General features: G+C 36.8%; 1 protein-coding gene across 1 annotated transcript in view; it reads right to left on the reverse strand.

Moving 5' to 3' along the window:
- The window catches only part of LOC102522315 (N-deacetylase and N-sulfotransferase 4), a 231680-nt gene that overhangs the window by 19024 nt on the left and 190596 nt on the right, over positions 1–22060 (reverse strand). Inside the window, 2 exon segments of the mRNA XM_006185523.2 lie at positions 2619–2715; positions 14051–14233. Coding sequence (XP_006185585.2) covers positions 2619–2715; positions 14051–14233 — 280 coding nt within the window.

The following is a 22060-nucleotide window of genomic DNA, read 5'->3' on the forward strand; positions in this document are numbered from 1 at the left end:
AAAGAGAGAGAGAGGAGAGAGAGAGATTTTTGAGACATATAAGAGCTGGAAATATTGATAGCTTAACATCCCTGAGATGTTGAGGTTGGGTGGATCCAAGGCACAGATAATGGAGTATTTTTGAATTATTGCTAAATATTTCAAAATAAACACTTCAGAACCACACTCAGTAGCATGTACCAGTGTTTAATCACCCTGAGGGTCACAGAATTGCACCCAGATCTCCCTGGGGCTAAAGAAAGTCAAAGCCTTTATGTTCTGAGCCGTACGCCTTCATGCCGCCAGGCATCTGAGGGGAAGGGAGGAGAATACATGTTCATCTAGGGACAGTGTCATCAGTAGACTCATGGCTTGCCATTCCTATAATCAGCCATAAAATCTGGGTGCACTGCTTGAAAATGTGTATTTATTTTCTTACCACCTGTGTTTTCATCTATCCTTGAAATTCATTTTTAACCATTATCTTTGATATAAATAGTTTGTAAAGGAAGTTTATCACACCTTGTAACATTCTAAGGAGAAACTTTATTCTATTTTACATACAATCAACTTCTTTACTTCTTTTTAATTTTACCAGAGTAAGTTTGCCAGGGTAAGCCAGTCAAATCGTGAGAAATCAATATTGACAATTGGGACTCTGATCTTCTAGATTTAAAGCCAATGAATTATGCTTTTAGAATTATTGTGCTAAATTTAATCTTTTTGGAAATCCTTTCCTACCCTGGTAATATCAAAATTTGACCCAGAGTCATGAAGAATGCTCATGTGTCCAAGGGATTCTAGCAGAACTACAATGTTAACTTCAAGTGCCTTAAGCCCAGGGCTACCCAGCAATCCGTCCGTTCCCCTTCATGGCCCCACTTTCAACCCATGGGAATTTTTTCCAGGATTCAGCAATGGAGAAGTGGGATATTTCATCCTTCTGTTCTCATCTCACAACAACTGAGCAAATAGGGGTTTGGGGACCACTTTTATATTTCACGTGTATTGCAAGGGATGCATGGGCCATGTTGAAGTTGTTTAAAGACAACTTTGCATTGAAGGCCAGATTCTTAGCATGTATCTGTGCCCAACTTCCAGGGAATTTACAGCCTCTGACAGCAGTGGGAGTTTTGCCAATTGAAGCAATAAAGAGAACAAACAAAGACCTTCAGACTTCTATGATGGAATGGATTTTAAGAATTATCACAATCGTTTTCACATTAAATAGCATTTTCATAGCATATAAAATATTGTCACCCAATTTCTTTACTTTAACGTGTTTGTCTGTCTTGGGAAAGCCAAAACCTGCTAAAAGCTTTATCATTTCCACACTGATAGGTCAAACATCAAAATCTAAAGCATAAGTTATTATCTTTATAAATACAAACAACAAGGAGGAATACTAGATTTACATTTACCAACCTGTAATTTTCTAGCAGAACTAAGAAGTTGTAATATTCAATGACAAATGATGGACAATATGTCTTTAAATTAAATTTTTAACATAATTTTACGACAAAGGAATGCTTTATTTCTTACTTGTCATTCCAGTGTTAGAACTGCTGTGAGGGATTTGGTAGAAAATTAACACACATTTTAAACAACAACAACAATAACAAAAAAGTGATATATCTGAACATATGTGCTGCTTTTTTTTCCCTCCCTGCACTGTTGTAATAAAATTTATATTCCTGGAGGAAGAAAAGATTTCAACAACCAGAATCTAATAGTCTGGAAATTTTGCCCACAACCTTTAAAATGATCTACTTGCTTGTGTTACACCTATCTTCATCCGGGCCAGGCTTATTTACTGTGACGGCTTGCTTTGTGTTATGGTTTGTGCACTCACTGATGAAAATGCTTCTAGTCAAAGTAGTGAATTCAAAATATAGCAACTCAATAAAAACTTTAATTAATCAGGACACGAGCAAAGTATATAAAACTGTCACATACTGAAGAAAGTATAAAATATTCTAATTGAAAGTGTCATCTCATTGGTAAAATACTTTTACTCTCTTTTACTACTGTTCTTATACCCTTGTCCTTCAGCACATGAGAAAATACCAAGGGAAAAAAATGCCTGATGAACCTTATGTGTATCAGAAAATAAGTCCAAACCATATATATATGTAATGATTATTAAAAAAAACGAACAAGCCACACATCTAGAATATCTGAAGGTAATAATGGCAGCAGTTCTGAAAAAAAAATCAATTCAAGGTCCATATGGAGTGTACAATAGTCTGAATCAAACCAAAGCCCTTTTTTTTTTAAAACAAATTAATTCAGGAGTGAATTAGGCAAAGCCACAAAAAGTAGAAATAAAAAATTAGACACTACGACTGTGACACGTAACCTCAACGTTGTCAAAAATTTGATGTCTGTTAAACAATTGTAAAGTTGATAATTAAAAATTTATTTCATACGTCTAATTAAATAAGCAACTTTAGGGTCTCTTTGAGGATTGTGGTATAAAGATGATACACAGGAATGAAGAGCAGTTCAAATAATGAACTTGCTGTGGGTGCTTAAATATTTCACAAAGTAAAACATAATCAGTCAAATAACACCATACGTAATATGTTTCATGACAAAAGAAAAAGAAGAAAGAAAGAAAGAAAGTTGGTTATTCTCACCTGTTTTTTGTGGCCCGATGACAAGGAATTTTGGTAAGTGGTCACAAGTTTTCTCTCTGGACCAGATGTCTTTGTGCCTTTTATCATCACAGGGATTCTGCAAGAAGGAAGAGTAATGACGCTTGCGGTGTAATGAATGCCTGGCTTTGTTCCACAAAAATCGTTCAAAAGACAGGATCAAATTCTTGACTGGTATCTTAGAACTGGGAGTAGGACCTCGGTCTGGTTCTGGTTCTCTGATTTCCAAATCTTTCCGTATAAAACGGCACCATCCTTTCTCTAAGGCTAGGACTCAGTTTCAAGTTTCTTCTGCCCTCATCCTCTTCTGAGGCTTGGCTAGGTTCTAACTGCTGAGATTCCACCCTATCTCTGAATTTATGTTTTATATCTGTAAACCTGAGCCTTAACTTGTCTCTACCTGGTTTGACCATAGTTTCTTGGATATCCGTGCTCTGTCCTAATCCTTCTTATTTTTTTCCCCTAGAGGCTGGTAAGGCCATCCTTGAACTCCAGACTTGGCTCACGTTCCCTTTCCTTTTCACACTATGTGCTATTTTCTGCTGACCCAGCTTATCTCATACACTGGCCATACCCCATAAACTGGTAGCGTGTAGTTCATTATTTTTAGCTCCTACCTCCCTCCTGAACTTTAGACCTATATTTTAAATTGCATAGGTGTCATTGCTGTGTAGATGTGGTGAAGGAATGCCAGACCCAACACAGCCATCTGTCCATTTTATCCCCATCTCAACCTTCTCCTGTGCCAATCATCATTCCATTCGAGTGACCCAAATTTACCATCCAATTCATGACACTTTTGAGAATTAAATGGCTTATTTGGAGAACTGGTGCTTTCCATCTCCACAACTTTAAGGTCTTTGGGTCTAGGAGTTCTAGTTCCCAGAAGAAGGATGCTCCCACCAGGAGGCACCGAAGAGGACCACCACGCTAAAATTTGAAACTATTTTCCATTCACTTTGGACTCCTTGTGCCAGCAGACCAGCAGGCATGGAAATGAGTTACCATCGTGATAGGCGCACCTGACCCTCATCATCATGAGAGGCAGAACAGCCACTATACAGGGAGACATGTCTTTGGTATTCAAGTAATACACTGGGTTACTTGTTGATACTTTGGTGCCCACGTTTAACTGTAGATCAGAAAGGACAGCAAGCACAGCCTGACTAGGGCTGTTCTGGGCACCACAACAGTCTGCCACAGTGTACTCCTTGCTTCACAAATGAAGTTCTCTTCACCCAGGCATGGCCTTTCTCTGTCATAATTCTTGGGGGAAATTTGTAAGAAAAGAGTTAGTGGGACAAACATTGAGCTGTTGCTACTGCAGCTGGTCCTGAGGCTGTGCCTGACCCACCAGGTGAGCCATCTAGCCCGGGAGAAGTGCTAACCAGAGGTGGGGTGAAATCAGAATAGGGGGTGGAGGTGGGAGGAAACATGCACTGGTTTCAGCTTTGGAACCAACTGCAGCAGTGGGGTTGCAGTTCTTCTAACGGCCCTCCTTACAGGCTTCCCCAGGAATTACCTTTACACTTGTGGAAAAATTGCACCTGGGTAAGTGAGTGTGTTGAGAAGCAAGTATAACTTGTGAAGTGAGGTGTCGAACAGGGCAGGGGGTGCTCTTTCCTCCACTGAAGGAAACACCTTATTTCTGGCCGGTGCAACACCCTATCCCCATTCTCAGCCCACTTTTGCCCCCAGCTAGGGAGACTGAGTATTGCCTTGGCCAGTAGGAACCCCTTGACAGGAAATTATGCATCTCTCCCACTCTCCAGGGGGTTGGTCCAAGTCCGAAGACTGACTGACACAGGGGTGTAAAAGCCTGACCTGCTTACTTCAAGGTGAGACAGTTTGCGTGATTAGCTTTCTCCCTGCAGATCCGATCAAGGCCAAACTTTTCCTAAGACCACACCTGGGCTCAAGCTCTTTCCTCGTCTCTTTCTTGTTTTACTTTTTCCCTTATAGAGTTTCCCTAAAAGCATTTCCTCAGTAAATCACTGAACCAGATCCCTACCTCAGACTTGATCCCAATGCATTTTCCATCCCCACTTTTCGCTGGAATACGAGTAGAGTGTAATAACAAAAGACTAGTTACATAGAAAGTCAACTACATATACATCTTGCATTTCTTTATGAATTCATCTCTGGAAACTGTGAGAAAATGAGTTAATTACAAGCCAATAAACTCAAAATTTCTTATGTACTTCACATAATAACTGAAATTTTATTTTATTTTTACTGGTGACTCTATTTTCTGTAATCTTTTTATTCAGTATTCAATCTCAAATCCTCCATAGTCTAGCTTCAGCTTAACTCTCTAAACATAATTTTCACTATAGCAGAGAAGGCTAACCTTTCTAGTCTCCCTTTCTTCCTTCAGAACATCCCCTATTTTGTTTTGGTTTTGCAGCTAGAGACTCTATTTCACAGTCTCTCAAATTGAGCTCTCTTCATATGACCAATTTCAGTTTAAAGAAAGTGAGCTGAAATGATGTAAGGTATCCTCTTAAGGATAAAGTCACTCTCCCTAGATTTCCCCTTTTCCACTTACTGCCAGCTGTAAAAATGGCTCCAATTGCAGCATGTGCCTTGGACTCAGAGGTGGAAACCATACATATGTCAAACACCTGCCAACCCCGGACCTTGGACAGCCATGTGAAACAGAGCGGTCTAACTCTCTTAGACTGTCTGCCCATTTTTAGAGAGTTGTCTGAGGAGAGATACATTTTTACTTTATTTAGCCACTGTATTTTTGGAATGTCATCGTTATAGCAACATTGCCTCTACTCTAACTCAGTGTGTTTCAAAGCACTTGTCTGTGAGAAGGTAAAAAGCTCGTGTCAGAATGTGAATTACTGCACTGCATGCTTCAACAAGAACATCTTGCTTCAAGGGAAAAAAAAAAGGAAAAAAAAAAGAAAATTCCGGACGAAGCAACCAGCTGCTTAGTGATACAGTTGGTTTACCTGTTGGCACAAACTTCCTGTCTCATGGCAAATCAGCAACAAATAATTCAAGACTGTTCATGGACCACACTTTGAGTAGCATTGCTCTGAACTAAAAACTGTCAACACCAGCTTAGTGCCTCGGTTATACTGCATGTGCTACTATAGATATACTCATACCAGCGCCTGAATCTTTGAATAATTAATTTTTCTGTGTAATGCTCTTATTTTTCACCCACAATTCATAGTCAAAATCTTGCCAGTTCTTCTCATTGAAGTTAATATGTACCATAAATCTTCCTTATTTATTTAATTTTTTTTCCCTTCTCAAGTTTTAAAAAATTTCATTGATGTATAGACAGTTTACAATGTTGTGCCAATTTCTGGCATACAGCATAATGTTTCAGTCACACATATACAAACATATATTTGTTTTCATATTCTTTTTCATTATAGGTTACTACAAGATATTGAATATAGTTCCCTCTGCTATACAGTATAAACTTGTTGTGTATCTATTTTTTATATAGTAGCTAGTATCTGCAAATCTCGACCTATTTATCTTAGAGGGGCAGCATAGCCCAGTTGTTAAGAGTGTGAGCTCAGGAGGGAGACTGCCTCTGTCTCAAGCATTTTCCTAAACTCTCTGGACCTCAGATTCCTTCTCCAGAAAATAATAATGGATAGTACCTACCTCATATGATTATTGAGGGTGTTAAATGAGCTAGTGCTTTTATTTTTCCTTTTCTCCACATTAGTTAGGGAACTGAAGTAACAGAAAGAGGTTACTCTTGCCGGTGGACTGGTTTATTGTGGATATCCACCCCCGGAACAGACTTCTGGGTCCACTGTCAGAATGCACTGGCACCTAAGGTGGCTGCCCCTTAATCACAGCTGAGTGATTAGACTTCTGGGATATATGAATTATCTGATGGGGAAATAGCTCGGAGTTTCATCAGTCAAACGTGAAGCTATAGGCTAACGTACCAGATGACCCAAAGACCCCTGTATAATCCTAATTCAATTACCTGAATGCTAAGATGTTACAACACTTGCTATTCTGAATATTTTTATTACTAACAATTCAATTTGCATTACTTTAGTCCTTCTGTAGGTGCCAGTATAGTTGGTGGCATCTGTATACCTCAATCTAGGCAGGCTCTCTTTCTCTATAACTGCATTCCCTCCATGTTAAGCTATTTTAGGGCTATCCGGACACCCATATTTCTTCTTTTGTCTCTTTTCCAGGCATGTTTGCCCTGGTGTCTGTTAATCACAACTCTAATAGCAGGATGTCTGCATTTCCTATTTTATATTCTGAAAATGTTTGTTTAGACTTTTCCTACTCTGACTTTCCTTACATTGGCTGAATAACAGCTAACATAATATCTAACTTTTATTGATCACCTTCTATATTCCAGGCACTTGCTTGACTGTAGATTATTTCTAATCCTCAAAGCAACCTGGCAAGACAGATATTATTATCCCTTCTTCATAGCTGAGGAAGCTGGGATGCAAGGTGTTTTATTTAGGTCTTGCTGAAGGTGACACAGCACATTAGTTTCAGATTTGAAAGCTAAAGCTCAGGTTCTCTCTGCAGTTAAAGTGTGTGTGTGTGTGTGCGTGAGACAGAGAGAGAGGATTCTGCAATGATTATGAAGGAAAAAAAAGCATTTTCATGCACTTTCATACTTGGTTCTATTGCTAGCATTTTCATTTCAAAGGTCAGAAAATTACAAAGCAATTATATCCCTATCTGATTGTTCCCCATGTATCTGAAACAGCTATACACAATAATTTACTTTTTTCAGTATCTCGTACTATAGGTATATTGAAACTTTGAAAAAACTCAGTTAAAATTGCTTTATGCAGTTAATGGTTGCAGAGCCAGTATAGTAAAAATGTTCATGACTTAATTTTCATACAGGTATGGGAGGGACAGGTGGTTCTGTACACAGAGTATAGGATGAGGTGAGGAAGATTTACTTTTAAGTAGACATAAGCAAAGTGGACAGAAGATTCTCTGAGATAACCAGACTTAAAAAGGGCAGTAAATTCTAATGAAATCATGTTACTTTGAAGGGGATGAGCACCCCAATTTACTCTTTCTCATTAAGTAAAATTTCCAATTTACAATCAAGTGAAAAGCACATACTTTAAAAAATCACACTACTGACCTTATCTTGAAGTTCATATTTTTACAGAATACATGAAAATAACTTTTGTTCTCATTAGAGCTGGTTATTCCAACCTACCTGCCTTTTCTGTACTCACAATCTTCCCTGCTCACTGTGTCTCCACATCCTTCACTGACAAGGACACGGTAGAATTATCAATGAGATTGATTATCCCCTCTCAAGTCGTGTGCCTTTTCCAGATAACTAGGCGACCTCTAGACCTTAATAGCCGAGACATTAAAAATGCCCAGTGGTCCTGGCAGAAGGATTATTTTGTTAATTACAAACATTTCCAGGTTATTGGTTTTCGCTCCATACCCCTCTGCTTGCCTTCCGCTGTTCTGACCTCACTGTTTCAAGAAGAATGCTAGGAAAGGTGCTTTTGTTTTTCTTTTGAAATCTGCTTCTTCCCCATCTGGTTGTGTGGCTTTTAAATTTTCTTCTGCTTATTAAGCTTTGCCGTGTACGTGTCTTTAAACCAAATCCTTTTCCAAATCTGTATTATACACGCTGGTGACTTTCAATTTTTTGTCTCTTGATGTCATTTAAGCCTAACACAATCCAGGTACACTGATGAGGAATTTTAATAGGTTAGGGATGTTTATTCTCAACGCTTCAATCAGCAAATCCTTACGGAGAAACTCTGAGACACACACCATCTTCACAGACTCTGCCTTGCTTGAACCAGAGAGTAAACCAGTGAGTCCATCAGCTCCTTGGAAAAGCCTTTCCTTTCTGAGTGCACAGATCCCTAATGAATGCTCGCTCCACAGTAGCACTTAATATTCTGATTCTTACCCAGACTTTCTACCAAAGAGCTCCGATTTACAGAGAAGCATCAACGCCAATCTCTGTGGGTGGGAGTGGGTAAAAAGGGGTGTAGCTGTGGTTCATGTGTGAATCTGGGGTGAGTGCATGGTAAGTGTTGCTTTAAGTACAAAATCCCTCTGATTTATCGTAAGTGTCTATGCATTCTTCACCATGTTACACCATGTTTATTTCAATAAATTCAGACTGTATTTTCCCATGAAATATTCTCAAAAGTAAAACTGACCTCAGGAGAAGGTGACACATTTACTTTGTAGCTGAGTATCTCCAAACAGAAGACTGTGCACTCTTGCATACAACATCTTATATTATTATTTATAGTTTTATGGAATATCCTTACAGAGAATCTGGTTAACTAACTCAATAAAAGAAAGTATTTTTAAACTCTTATTAATAGGTTGGTCTAATATAATGTATTCACTCACAGTATGACATTAAAGCTGTCAAGATATTTTTGTAGGGCACACACAAGAAATCAGTTTTTTAAAAAATAGTTATATTGAATTAGGGACTCAAGTATATTTATTTTATGATGACTTTGATTCAGAATGTATGAAAGTATACTAACATTTAATTTGATTTTAATTTTAATTTTATTTTATGAGCTATCCTCAAGTAGTTTTTCCATGACGAAACCCCAGTAAGTTACTTGTGTGGAGAATTTGACACCTGACAAGATCATACTTGCCACTGATTGATGGGAAAGGAAAATCCACGACTTATGTCACCATTTCTGGATGTCAGAATGTCTGACAGCCTTGTGTAATCAAAAACAGTAAAGTGCTTCATTGTAAATTAAATAAAATTGTGAAGAATTACCTACGTATTTGGGAAGCATTCCTGAGAGGTTTAAATACTATTCTGAGTTAGGAAGAGAAATGTAACATTGTAACACATAAATCCAAATGATGATTAGGAAAAATATGTCAGCTCATGAAGTCTGTGCCTTTGCTCTGCATCTGTGAAGTGATTAAAAAAACTGTTCTGGCTATTTCCCTGGAAAGGCAAAAATATGAGTAAATGGCGGTGAAGAACATGAAATTACAGCACTCTTATTTCCCCAGCTGCAGGGGTAATTACTCACACATCAGTGTTCCTTTAATCTCAGCATCTCACCCACAAACAATTTCTAATACGTTTTCTTCAAAGGTCTCACTTTTTCTCATAGTCATGAAGCTATTCAGGGCTTTCCTCTCTCATAGCTAGACTATTATCCTAACTTCAGCTCCTCCCTGTTACCTGTTGTGGAAAAAAAGCTTCTAGCATCATCTTTACTGGCAACACTTTAAAAAAAATGATTTCACTCTCATTTTCGCAACCCACAGGTAGTTCCTCCTTGTTGCATATCAAACCCAAATTACCCTGGTAGCTCTCAAAGCTTTCCTGTCAGACTCTGACATGCTTCTCAGGGTTACGTCCCATTACATCCTACCCTTCCCCAAGAAATTAGTGTGTCACTGTTATTATTTTTTGTGCACACACACACACCCCTTTGCTTTTGCTTATCCATTCATGAGATTTTAACGACAGTAGCTTGCTACCAGGCTAGGTTCTAGGTTACAAACATGAATGAATAAACATAGTCACACGCCTTAAAGTTTGCATGAGCTGGTATATGACAAGCACAAGTGTCCGCAATACAGAGTCATAAATGAGGTACAGAGCAGTAGAAAGAGGGATACATATAAAGACAAATTGACAAATGCCATTTTGTACACATAACCAGGAGCTATTATGGTTTGTAAATTCCAGAAAGGCAAAGACCTTTCTTTTTATTACGTAGATACTTCCAAAGTATAGGTCAAATGTATCCACACTGAATACACTACCAGATTCTTCGGAAGAAACAAGGTATTCCCAATATTTCATTCTACAAAGACAGTTGATGACACAAGTAGATTCCTTTTCCTAAGTGTAAAATTACTGTCTTGGGTGTGGCTGGAACTACACTGGAGTAGGAATGAGGCAACTTGAGCTTTGGTCCTGACTTGCCCCTAATAAGCCAAGTGACTTTTAGCAAGACAAGGGGAAACCTCCTTAGGGATCTAAAGTCAGTAAGTTGGGTGAGATGCCCCTACCTTCTTCTCCTGCTCTTACAATCTATTATTCTCTGTGTCAGCATTCCTTCAACAGACACACACTAACAGGATCTACAGTATGTGTGTCCCTAGATCTCGTGATCTGTTTATATTACAGATACTCATGTCTTACCATTTCTAAGCTGGAGTCAAATGATTTCACAGCTAGAATCAATGAAGGTGCTCACTCCCTAGGCTTAGCACACTGTGGCTTTGCTTTCGCTTATTTTTAATCCTGGAGATACTGGCCTGGAAAGACAGAAACTGCCGCTCTTTGAGCATTCCCTTGGTCACATGGGCAAGCAGGAATCCACATCACACTTGGCATGTTTATTGACAGTGAGACTCCAGAGTGACTGACGGAAGCCTGAGACTGAGCTGACCTGACAGCTTGAGAGCTTAAAAGCATCGATTAGTGAACGTGCCAGAATCTGACCTTCCAACTGCCTCCATGTTGTGGTTTTGGTTTCGATAATGAGATTAAAAAAAAAAAAAAAGAGAGAGAGAGAGGAAACTTTATTCTTTCTTGTTTAATGGTGATTATTCTACCCAAACAAGAAGGGCCATGAATTAGTAGGAACTTGTGAGTATAATTTTAAGACTCTCACACACCAGGGACTGCACTGGGGCAGGTGCACTCTCACTGCACAGTCCCATGTCTGCCTTCAGCACATATTCTCACATTAAACAGCTTTGAAAGACTCTCCTTCCAACGGAGGGAGCACACACATCTTGTACACACTGTACTTGCCATGCTGTCCACTGACAGATATTCATACTGCACTCTTTAATTAGGTGACAAAGCAGGTTTCACATATATGGTAGTTGGTGCTAATGAAAATTTATATAAGGAACCAAAGGACGCTAAACAGTTGTGAAGATTATCATTTTGCTTGTTTTCGTTTCATTTGTGGTAATAAAAAAGTGTGAATTGAAAATCTAAGGAAAAATAACAGATGACTGACTTTAAAAATGAAATACACTCAGTAAGAAGGCATACTTATAAATACCATAAAGTACCTGCAGCATTTAATTTAGAGACTGTATAGCAATGGCCGAGACACACAATATAAATGGATCCTCAGTCTGTGGGGTTGTGATGAATGGGCTATTACTTAGTGCTGGTTATGCTTATACTTTTTTTGTAAAATGAAATTCATACTGTACAAAAGTCACGATGATAGTGCTTACAGCTGTTTTGTTTGCTATTGTTAATACGAATATGAGAAGAGAAAACCACCAGGGAAGGGAACTCAGAAAGTATTATGTCCTTTATCTTTACTTGACCGTTGCAGTTTTCTGACATCATTTATGACTGGTAAAGTTCATCAGATTTGCTTCAGATTTGCTCAAAAGCTCATGCACCTGGAGAACTCCCTCTTGAGTTTAACTGTCATTCTGCGTTCTATTCCTTGTTTTCCTTCTTAAATATATTTGAGAATATATGGCATTTTAGTTAAGGGGAGAGGTTCACAACTTTATTTTTCAGTCAGAAGAAACCATATAAATAATATCATTCACATGATAAAATGGGAGTCTTTTAGTAAACATTTACTCTTGAGTGTTATTTGAAAATTCTTATACTAAGTGGGTTTGATAATACTTATGAAAATTTCTAGACATAAAAATGACAGCTACAACAGTGAACTCTCTGAAACCTTTTCTGACTAATCATAATATTTATTAAGAACTCCCTAGGAATTTACTTCTATGATGCTATTCAAAATTAAAATAGTCACACATGCAATATTTTGTGCATGTGTGTGTATCTGTATATGTTCTCATATCTTCCTAAGTGGCACAGTTCTCTAAGGAACAATTCTATTTTCTGTTTCTAATTTTCATTTATACCCCCAATCAACTAGTGCAATATTTCATATTTAACAAACATTCAATCAATATTTAGAATCGTCATGTTGACCAGGTCATATTGGAGCTGGCTTGTCTTTGATTATATTCATTCCCTAATAAAATGGCCAGTGTCACTGATGTCAAAACAGTATCAATACATAAAATTCTTTAATTTTAAACAACTCACATAGTATTAAGATTAAGATTTGGGGGGAGTGTATAGCTCAGTGGTAGAGCACGTGCTTAGCATGCAGAGGGTCGCGTGTTCAATCCCCAGTACTGCCATTGAAATAAATAAATAAACTTAATTACTCCCCCCCCAAAAAAGATTAAGATTTTGACATCTACTTGATGTGACTATATACACTACAAGAACTATGTCTTTACCTACTCATCTGTCTATTTAACTTATACACCAAACATATAGCTGGTCCAGCTGCTGAAGAACTCTTCAAAATAAAGTATGACCTACTGTAGAAGTTTTAAACACACCCTGAAATATGTAACAGTGAATAAGAATAACAAGAAATCTTTCCAATGACTTTGAGAGAAAAGATTGCATTTTACTCTTCTCTGCATTCTCTACAGCAACTAGCTTTGTCTTAGATGTAGTAGATGCTCAATAAACATCTGGTGGATGAATTCCTGACCATACAGACGCAGAGGGGCATGCAACATGAATTATGGGATAGGGAGAAGCCCAGGAGAGGGAGAGAGGACGGTACAAAGTCTGTCTCACAGCGATCTCTCATTAACGACAATGCTACTCCTCTACTGACTACTTGGCGGGGAGGGGGGGGCTATCTGATTTGCTCTCTGCAGCCGGCTTATTGACTGTGTGGGTCAATGTCATCTGATGCATAAAGAACCAAGAGAGTGGGAGGTAGCATTTTCCCAGATAACTGCTAAGAAGCAGATGGTTTGCATTTTCATGCCCTGAGGCTGAGGGGATCCCAAATAAAGATGAACTATTTGTAAAAGCAATCTTAAAACTGACAATTCCTTCTTTATCAATAGATCTGATTTTGGTGAAAGATTAGATTAAAAAAAGTAACACAAAGACATAATAAAGACAGATTCTGCTTTTCTAAAAACTGCTTTTCCTCTTTTTATTTACACCACCTGTATTGTACACATACTTATCAGGGTCTAGTTATAGGGTCTTAGATTATGGTGGCCCTTGGTTTCTATCTTCCTAGCCACCCAACAGCTAACCTTCTACTGCTAGTTAGTACTCATGCTAAATGCAAGTCAAAATGATTAGATCTGAGAAAACTTCAACAATAAAACAATATCCTTAATGCAAATCTTATAAACTGACCCAACCAGCCAATAAAACCCCAGAAAAACAAACCAAAAATACTAACACTTCATCCATAAGACAAATAAAAATTGTTGAAGAGAATGAAACTACGGGATAAATAAGAAGTTTGCGTTAAACGCCAGTTCAGTATCTTCGCAGAGTTCCTAAAACAAGGCAGCATTCCCATATGGATAGTTGCTCTTCTTTCACCCCAGGATAGAATGTTCAATGTTACCTGCCAGAGAGGGTCTTTCTGCTCAGGGAAAAGTTCAAAGTACTTGTGGGCTAGTTGCAGTGGAGGCAGAGTTTGCAGTTTCAGGTTGGTCCAGCCCTGCACGAAGTTGGCCAAGTTTACAAAGGTGTACAATCCAAGGCGGTCATTCCCATAGTTCGACAAATGGGTCATGAAAATGCTGATCTGAAAAAGAAGTGAAAATGGCCATAAACATCAGATGCATATGCTTAAAAGTGGCATAGAAGCTCCAGGCACTACCTCACCTAAACACGGAATTTCAGGAGAAGTATAATGCCAGAGGCAGCTGTCTGTAAGTCAGAAGAGAGGTCTCCCTAGAAACTGAATTTCCTGGCACCTCAATCATGGACTTCTAGCCTCCAAAACTGTGAGAAAATAAATGTCTATTGTTTAACCCACCCATTCTGTGGTGTCTTGTTATGGCAGCTTGCAAAGACTAATACAGGTAGAAAGCTACACATTTGATTTCTATTTCAAAGACACTCTTAAATTTACTTTTAAAATTAATTGAAATTGGGATTGGCATCCTCTCACTGCTCACTGAGTATAGTATTATTTTACACATCAATTTTTCTCCATTGTGGAATCAACACCATCAAACCCAATAATCTAATAAATCCTAGACTAGAGAAGAACCAGAATTAGACAAGTTCTAAAATTAAACAGTTGTTTTGGAATAGATATGTGTACAGCTTGAGATGAAATCAGACTCAAGAAAATTTGTTTTTCTGTGATCTAATGAGGAATTTTTACTTCAATGAAGAAACAATTTTTGCAAAGAAACTGCATTTAGCCAATAATCTTCTATACTCATTCATTATTTTACAGTTTTTCCTACCTCAATATTAACTCTAAAAATATCTGGGTATTACATTTTTGTGGATCAGAGACTAGGAAAAAGTGAAATCTAGATTAATTGCTCTTGAAATATCAACAAAAAATTTGAATGTGATTACAGATATAATCTAATATTCAATCCATCAAGGATTGCAGTTGGGATGAAAAAAATACTAAATAAAAGAGAACTTGCATAATCTTGATCTAAACTGCAGAAATTACTAATGCAACTCATAGAAAGGGATTTCATAATTTTCTAAAACAATATTGGTACTTGCTTCTCAATCTTATAGATATATATATGAATTTTAAAAACTCATTTTATTACTTATTGTTTAGATCTATAAATACTTCAGAACAACTAATATAATTAAATCATTAATTTCATTAGAAAAGTAAGAGTAATATAATGGTATGAGTAATAGCATTAAAGCAAATATAACATGTGAAATTAATCAGATAAATAATATTCACAGATCAATATATACAAGGAAAGTCAAGTGTCATGTGGCTATTTTTTATATGGTTGCTTACTAACTTTTTCTTAAGGGTTTCTGCTTATTGGTGTGCTGGTTTGGTTTTTTTATGGGCTATTTTAGAAATAAAAGTGAGTTTTCAGTAAACCGTTCCAATATCATATCATTGCAACCTGGTTAGAATTGTCAGCCTTGCATTAAAGGTTATACACTGCAAAACTCTTATTCCCAAGACCTAACATGTCACTTGATAACTGTGAATGCCCAAAGAGGACACCTTTTGTCTTAAAAATAATAGAACATTATTGCATTATATGCAAAATATACAAAGAACTCATACAACTCAATATCAAAAACAAACAAACTAGCAAACAGCCCAATTAAAAAATGGGCAGAGGATATGAACAGACATTTTTCCAAAGAAGACATGCAGGTGGCCAACAGGCACATGAAAAGATGCTCAAGATTGCTAATCAACAGGAAAATGAAAACCACAATAAGATATTATCTCAGACCTATCAGAATGACTCCTATCAAAAAGACAACAAATAGCAAGTGTTGGAGATGATGTGGAGAGAAGGAAACCTGCATGCACTGTTGGTGGGAATGTAAATTGGTGCAGCCATTATGGAAAACAGTATGGACATTTCTCAAAAAATTAAAAGTAGAACTACCTTATAATCTAGCAATTCAACTCATGGGTATTTATCAGAAGGAAAAAAAGTACACTAATTCTAAAGGATATGTGTATCCCTGTGTTCACTGCAGCATTATTTACAAGAGCCAATATATGGAAAAAACCTAAGTGCCCATAAATAGATGATTGGATAAAGAAGATGTGGTATATGTGTGCTATATATATTTATATATATGAAATATATAATGGAATATTATTCAGTCATAAAAAAGAATGAAATCTTGCTATTTGTGACAACATGGTAAAAGTAGTAAGTCAGACAGTGAAAGACAAATATTGTATGATTTCACTTATATGTAGACTCTAAAAAACAAACAAATGAACAAACATAACAAAACAGAAACAGTCATAGATACAGAGAACAAACAGATGGTTGCCAGGGAGCAAAGGACTGAAGAAAGGAGAGAAACAGGTGAGGCAGATTAAGAGATACAAACTTCCAGTTGCAAAATAAATGAGTCACAGGTATGAAATGTACAGTGTGGGGAATATAATCAATAAATGTGTAATTAGTTTGTACAGTGACAGATGGTAACTAGACTGACCATGGTCATCATTTTGAAATGTACAGAAATAACGAATCACCATGTTGTGTAACAGGAACTTAAATAGTGCAGTTAGCCAATTATACATCAAAAACAAACAAAGACACAAACTCATAGAAAAAGAGCTCAGATGTGTGGCTACCAGGGGCAGGGGTGGGGTGAGGGAGGGAGAATTGGACGAAAGCAGTCAGAAAGTCCCAACTACAGATTTTCAGCTATAAGATAAATACATATGAGGGATGTAATACACAACATGATAAACATAATTAATACTACTGTATGCTATATATGAAAGTTAAGAGAGTAAATTCTGAGTTATCATCAGGAGGAAAAATATTCCTTTTCTAATTTCTTTAATTCTGTGTCTGTATAAGATGATGAATGTTCACTAAACTTACTGTGATCATCATTTAAGATATATATTAAGTCAAATCATTGTGCTGTGAACCTTAAACTTATATAGTGCTTTATGTCAATTTTATCGCAATAAAACTAGAAGAAAAAAATAATAGCTTACACAAGAATTACAAACACAATACTCTGGCAAGATAGCATCAGTTATAAGTTAAAAGTATCAGGTTTAACAAATGCCCATTACTAGAAAGCTGAAAAGGAGTCTCTGAGGAAAATCCATTAAAATGATGAAAGCGATTCCTCACCATGGTTGAAGGTGGGAAGGAGAGTGACAGCCCATTGTCCTCAATATCCTCAATTATGTCAAATATCACTTAAAAAGCATATAGCATTTTCTATGTGCTAGGCAAGAATCTAAGTGCTTTACATGTATGAGATGACTAAGTCCTCACAACAGTCCCATAGGGTAGGTACGGTTACTGTGCCCGACAGATGAAGACACTGAGGCACAGTTAAACAATCTGTTCAAGTCCCACATCTAGTCAATGGCAGAGCAGAATTTAAAACCTAGGCAGCTTGGCTTCCAAATCTGGCACAATATACCCCAAACCTTCACCTAAACAGTTTTATGTGTAGAGTTTGACATCCATCACTTCACCCTTTTGCTTTTTTAGAAATAAAAGACAAAGAATATCTATCCATAAAAGAAAGTGGAAAATCTATGTAAATATTATCTTGGCAACTTAAAGTTTTCCCTTTTTTTAAATTGAAATGATAGAACATAAATTATTTTTGGACTCCTACATGCAAATTTTTATGACAATGAATTATATAGTATTTGAAACAAATTTTACTGACAGACTGCAAATTCATCTTTGAAGACAGTATCATACCTATCATGTTTCCAGTCCATTTTCCCCACAGGGGGCATATTTAAAACCTTTTATTCTAAAGGTCAAAAAGAAAAAAAAGCCATTTTAAGGACTATTCTTTATGTAACTTGTTTAGATAGAAATTTAAAATTAAACCCCTCAAATTTTAATTGGTACAATGTTTTTTGTGATTCATGTGGAATCCTTTAATTAGGCTCAGGGTAACAATGTCACTGATTTTTACATTGGCCCAACTTTCTTTCATTTTTAACCTCTTTTATTTTTTTTCAAATGGGAAGTGCCCTCGTGGCAGGACTGTATAGAATTTTAAAAACATAATATAGTATCAGTAGTTGATGACCATATAATTGCAATTGTTGTCAAGAGAACTTCTCATCACCACAAAATTATATGCATTTGATCCCAGTAAGTGTGCATTTATCTCATGTTACTACTGTAATTAAGAAATAAGACAATATAAGTAGTATTCTTCAGGATAATTATAATTTCTTAGAACTGAAATTATTATAAAAAACCAGACTGCAGGCCAAATGCCTGAAGAAATACAATAATGCCCTAGAAATCTACCACTTGACCTCTAGAGAGTGTTGTTAGGATGGAACTTTAAGGATTTAAAGTTTAAGGGTTGTTAAGATGAAAGTTTACAGGTGTTAAGTGTCTAAAATCCAACAAATTTGTAAATGAAAATACTCCTCAGAGAATATTGTAAAGATTGTTTTTATATCATGGGCAGATATACACTATTTCGTTAGGTATTACCATAATGCTTTTACAAGATTTTGTGGCCCGCTAGTTCTAAGCCATTTATACAGAATTTCCTTAGGAGAACAAGCCTTGCCTTCTGAAGGAAGTATAACACAAATGCAGGGCACATGGAAAATCCACCTTTGGAAGAAAGCAGTATCTGGAGATGCTGTGTGGTGATAAGCTGAAGCATGCTTCTGCATTTAAATGTCTCTTTGCTGAGAAAAAAAAACAAAAACAAAAACAACAACACTGAGTACCCTGGCCAGGATAGTCGCAATCACCGTGTACAGGGCAGCATGTGAACATGCCTAACTGGCCAGAAATAAATTAGTGCTGGTATATGGTCAGTTGATTGCACTTTACGAAGAAAAATTCTGCAAGCACAGCTTAACTGTGCATATCTGATTTTCTAAAAGCACCTGTTGAGTAGACAGAACATTTTAATTTCAGTATTTCTGGGCAAATGGCTTATTTAAAAACAAAACAAAACAAAAATAATTCAGGGAGTGTAGGAAGAATAAGACAAATTAAGAATGGATGTAGTTTGAAGCATAAGTAAGGGAAATCAGAAGAATGCAGTATGAAATAGTAGCAAATAAATTTTCACAGACATCATATATTGCTACTGTTTTTTACATGACAGTGTAGGTTCCTCCGCTTATCCTGTGCTATTATTTATTTATTTTGATTGTTACATCCCTGTGTATATAGTAAGACCACTCTGGCTCAGTACTCCCCCAGAGCATCATCTAGAAACAGTATGACTGTGTTACACCACTGCAGACGGTTTCTAGAGGCAAGCCCGCTGCACCTCGAAATACCGCATCTCAGAGATAGGCACGGATTCAGACAAGCAGCGCCTGACCTCTCACGTGATCAAGACAGGCAAGGACATCGTGTTCGATGGATGAGTTGAGGAACAAGATGTCCAGTGCTACTGTCAGTAGGCCACCTGCAGCCAGCCCCAGAGAGGTCACGGAGGTGCGGGCTTCTGTCATCAAGCTGGCCTCCAGGCTGCCACCACCTTGTCACCGACGCTGGTACACATGTCCCTCCCTCAAGTCTCAACACTCTCAAATCTGTGATATCCAAACATGAAACAAATCTAAATTCTTCCTTTTATCTGTTGTAAAAACTAAAAACCAAGCTTGAAGACACTCTCAAACTCTAATTATTTGTTAAAACATAAAACAGCATTTCTCAATGCCAGACTCAATACGCGTGCGCCAAACTTAGGCAGCTCATTACCTGTGGAATAAATCCATTTAATGACGTATCTATAGTGCAAGGAAAAAGGAGGTTTTAAATATAGTGATGTGTAAATCTTGATAGTAGGGAATTGGATAAAAATAATGGAAAGCTAAGGATAATCCTTCAATGTGGGTAAAAGCACTGCCTGTCATAGTGACACAGGATAGTGTAATAAAAATGTGGCTACTCTTCTGAGTCTTTAGTTGTGAGTCAAGTGATTGCTTTGTGTAGCATTTTACTTTGGCTGTCTTACGAGGTAGAAAGGATAAAGGGAAAAGAGAAAAATAAAATAAAAAATAAAGGCTTCATTTTATCTGTAAAATGAAACATCAACCCTCTCTAAACTGAGTGAAAATATTTCGAGACTGCCAATGCCAGAATAGTTTCCTTGCTTTTCCCACTTGTATGACAAACACAGTGTCATTGCAAACTGTATGGATGTTAATATCCATAACCAGAATATCAAGTATAGTATCTTCAATAGGAATTTAAAATCATTTTTAGAGCGTATATTCTTATTTAAAGGACATACTAAATACTTGGATATCATTTCTGTGCCTTTATAGTGTCTCTAAAAATGAAGTCATTTACAGAGTACTCGGATACATGGTTCATAGGAAAAATACATTGTTATAACAAATAGAGAAAGAAACAATAGCTTTGCAGCACAAGAAGAGATGTACCCCATTTTAAGGCAGCTTGCCCTGTGCTCACGCCATAGCACAGAAATTTTCAAGATAAACATTAAATATTGGTAGTTAGTTTCCACTTTTGCCTCTGTGGCCCTGGCAGTATGCCACTTTTCAGAATGAGTCCATTGTGTTTAAAAATATGTCCATTAGTTTGTTAAATTATTGATTAGGCTTTTAGTTCTCATAAAATTTGAAGATAAATGGAATATAGGGGAAAGCATCTCCGGTGGCTTATCTGATGGGCTTTGGCGTTGGACTCATATTTTTCCTATAAAAGGCAATTTTATGTCTTTATTTACTCTGAATATAGTCTGGAACCACACAAGAGATACTGAGTCAGACTAGGCTTAACATTACCAATTTGCATGCTGGTACACTTCTAGATTTAAATACCCATGACATAATTTTTGTGCAATTATCAGAGACAGCTCAAGTACTGCCTTTTCAGTCCTGGGCAACTAATAACTTGATATAGGCATACATCTGTGGTCTCAGATGCCAAACGTAAATAATATTTGCCCAAACTTAATAGAATTATACTATTCTGCCACTCAGTCTAAAAACCCAACATTAGCTTGGTTGGAATTTACTGCTGAGATATACCAAGTATCATATATTGAATGATTGGTTAGGGATTGCTCTTTTTTTAAATACATGATGTTGTTGAATCAATGTTAATCTATTGATATAACTTTACCAAGTAGTTTTATGTTCATTTTTGTTGTATTGTTTGATTAAATACTAAAAACTCATGCTAATTTTAGAGAAAAGGAAATGAAGATTCTAATTTTAGAGAGAAATGAAGATCAAAGGGTTAAAATGATCTATCTGAGATTACAGAGGGAACCCCAGCAAACCAGTGCTCAAAGTTGGGCATGGGAATTCAGAATCAGTGCTCTCTCACACCCACGGTTCTGCCGGAGGCTTTGGTAACAAGTTTATCTAATTTCTACTTTTTGCTTTTTCCTCCTTCTATCATTTTAATTAGCTGGTAGATTTTATTTGCAGGTTAAAACTAACATTTTTTGATATATTTTTCCTAGAATTGATCCAACATAAAGTTTTATTTACATATGAAAAAATTTTTTTGAAATGGAAAAAAAAAGAAGTCACTATTTTAATATTTTTCTCTCTATACACCTGTACATTTCAAATGATTATTGACTCAACATTTCAAGACAGTACATACTGACGAGAGAAATGGTTATTTCGTTTATGAAGATTACCATATTTCTTAATAGAAATGGAAAGTAACTCCAACCTTCTGATCTTAAAGAAACATGTTTGACTGATTGTAACAGAAATTTCAAGACGTATTCCTCTAAGAACTATTCTTAGAAAGAGAAAGAGAAAGAGAAGGGGGAGAAGGAAGGGAAAAAGGAAAGAAGGAAGGGAGAGAGAAAAGAAGGCAGGTGAGCAGAAGGAAGAAAATAAAAGGAAGAAAGAGAAGCAAAGAAAATCTCCAACATCAACCATATCTCACCATCTGTAGGGCAGATG

Source organism: Camelus ferus, chromosome 2 (assembly GCF_009834535.1).
Source record: "Camelus ferus isolate YT-003-E chromosome 2, BCGSAC_Cfer_1.0, whole genome shotgun sequence".
NCBI lineage: Eukaryota > Metazoa > Chordata > Mammalia > Artiodactyla > Camelidae > Camelus > Camelus ferus.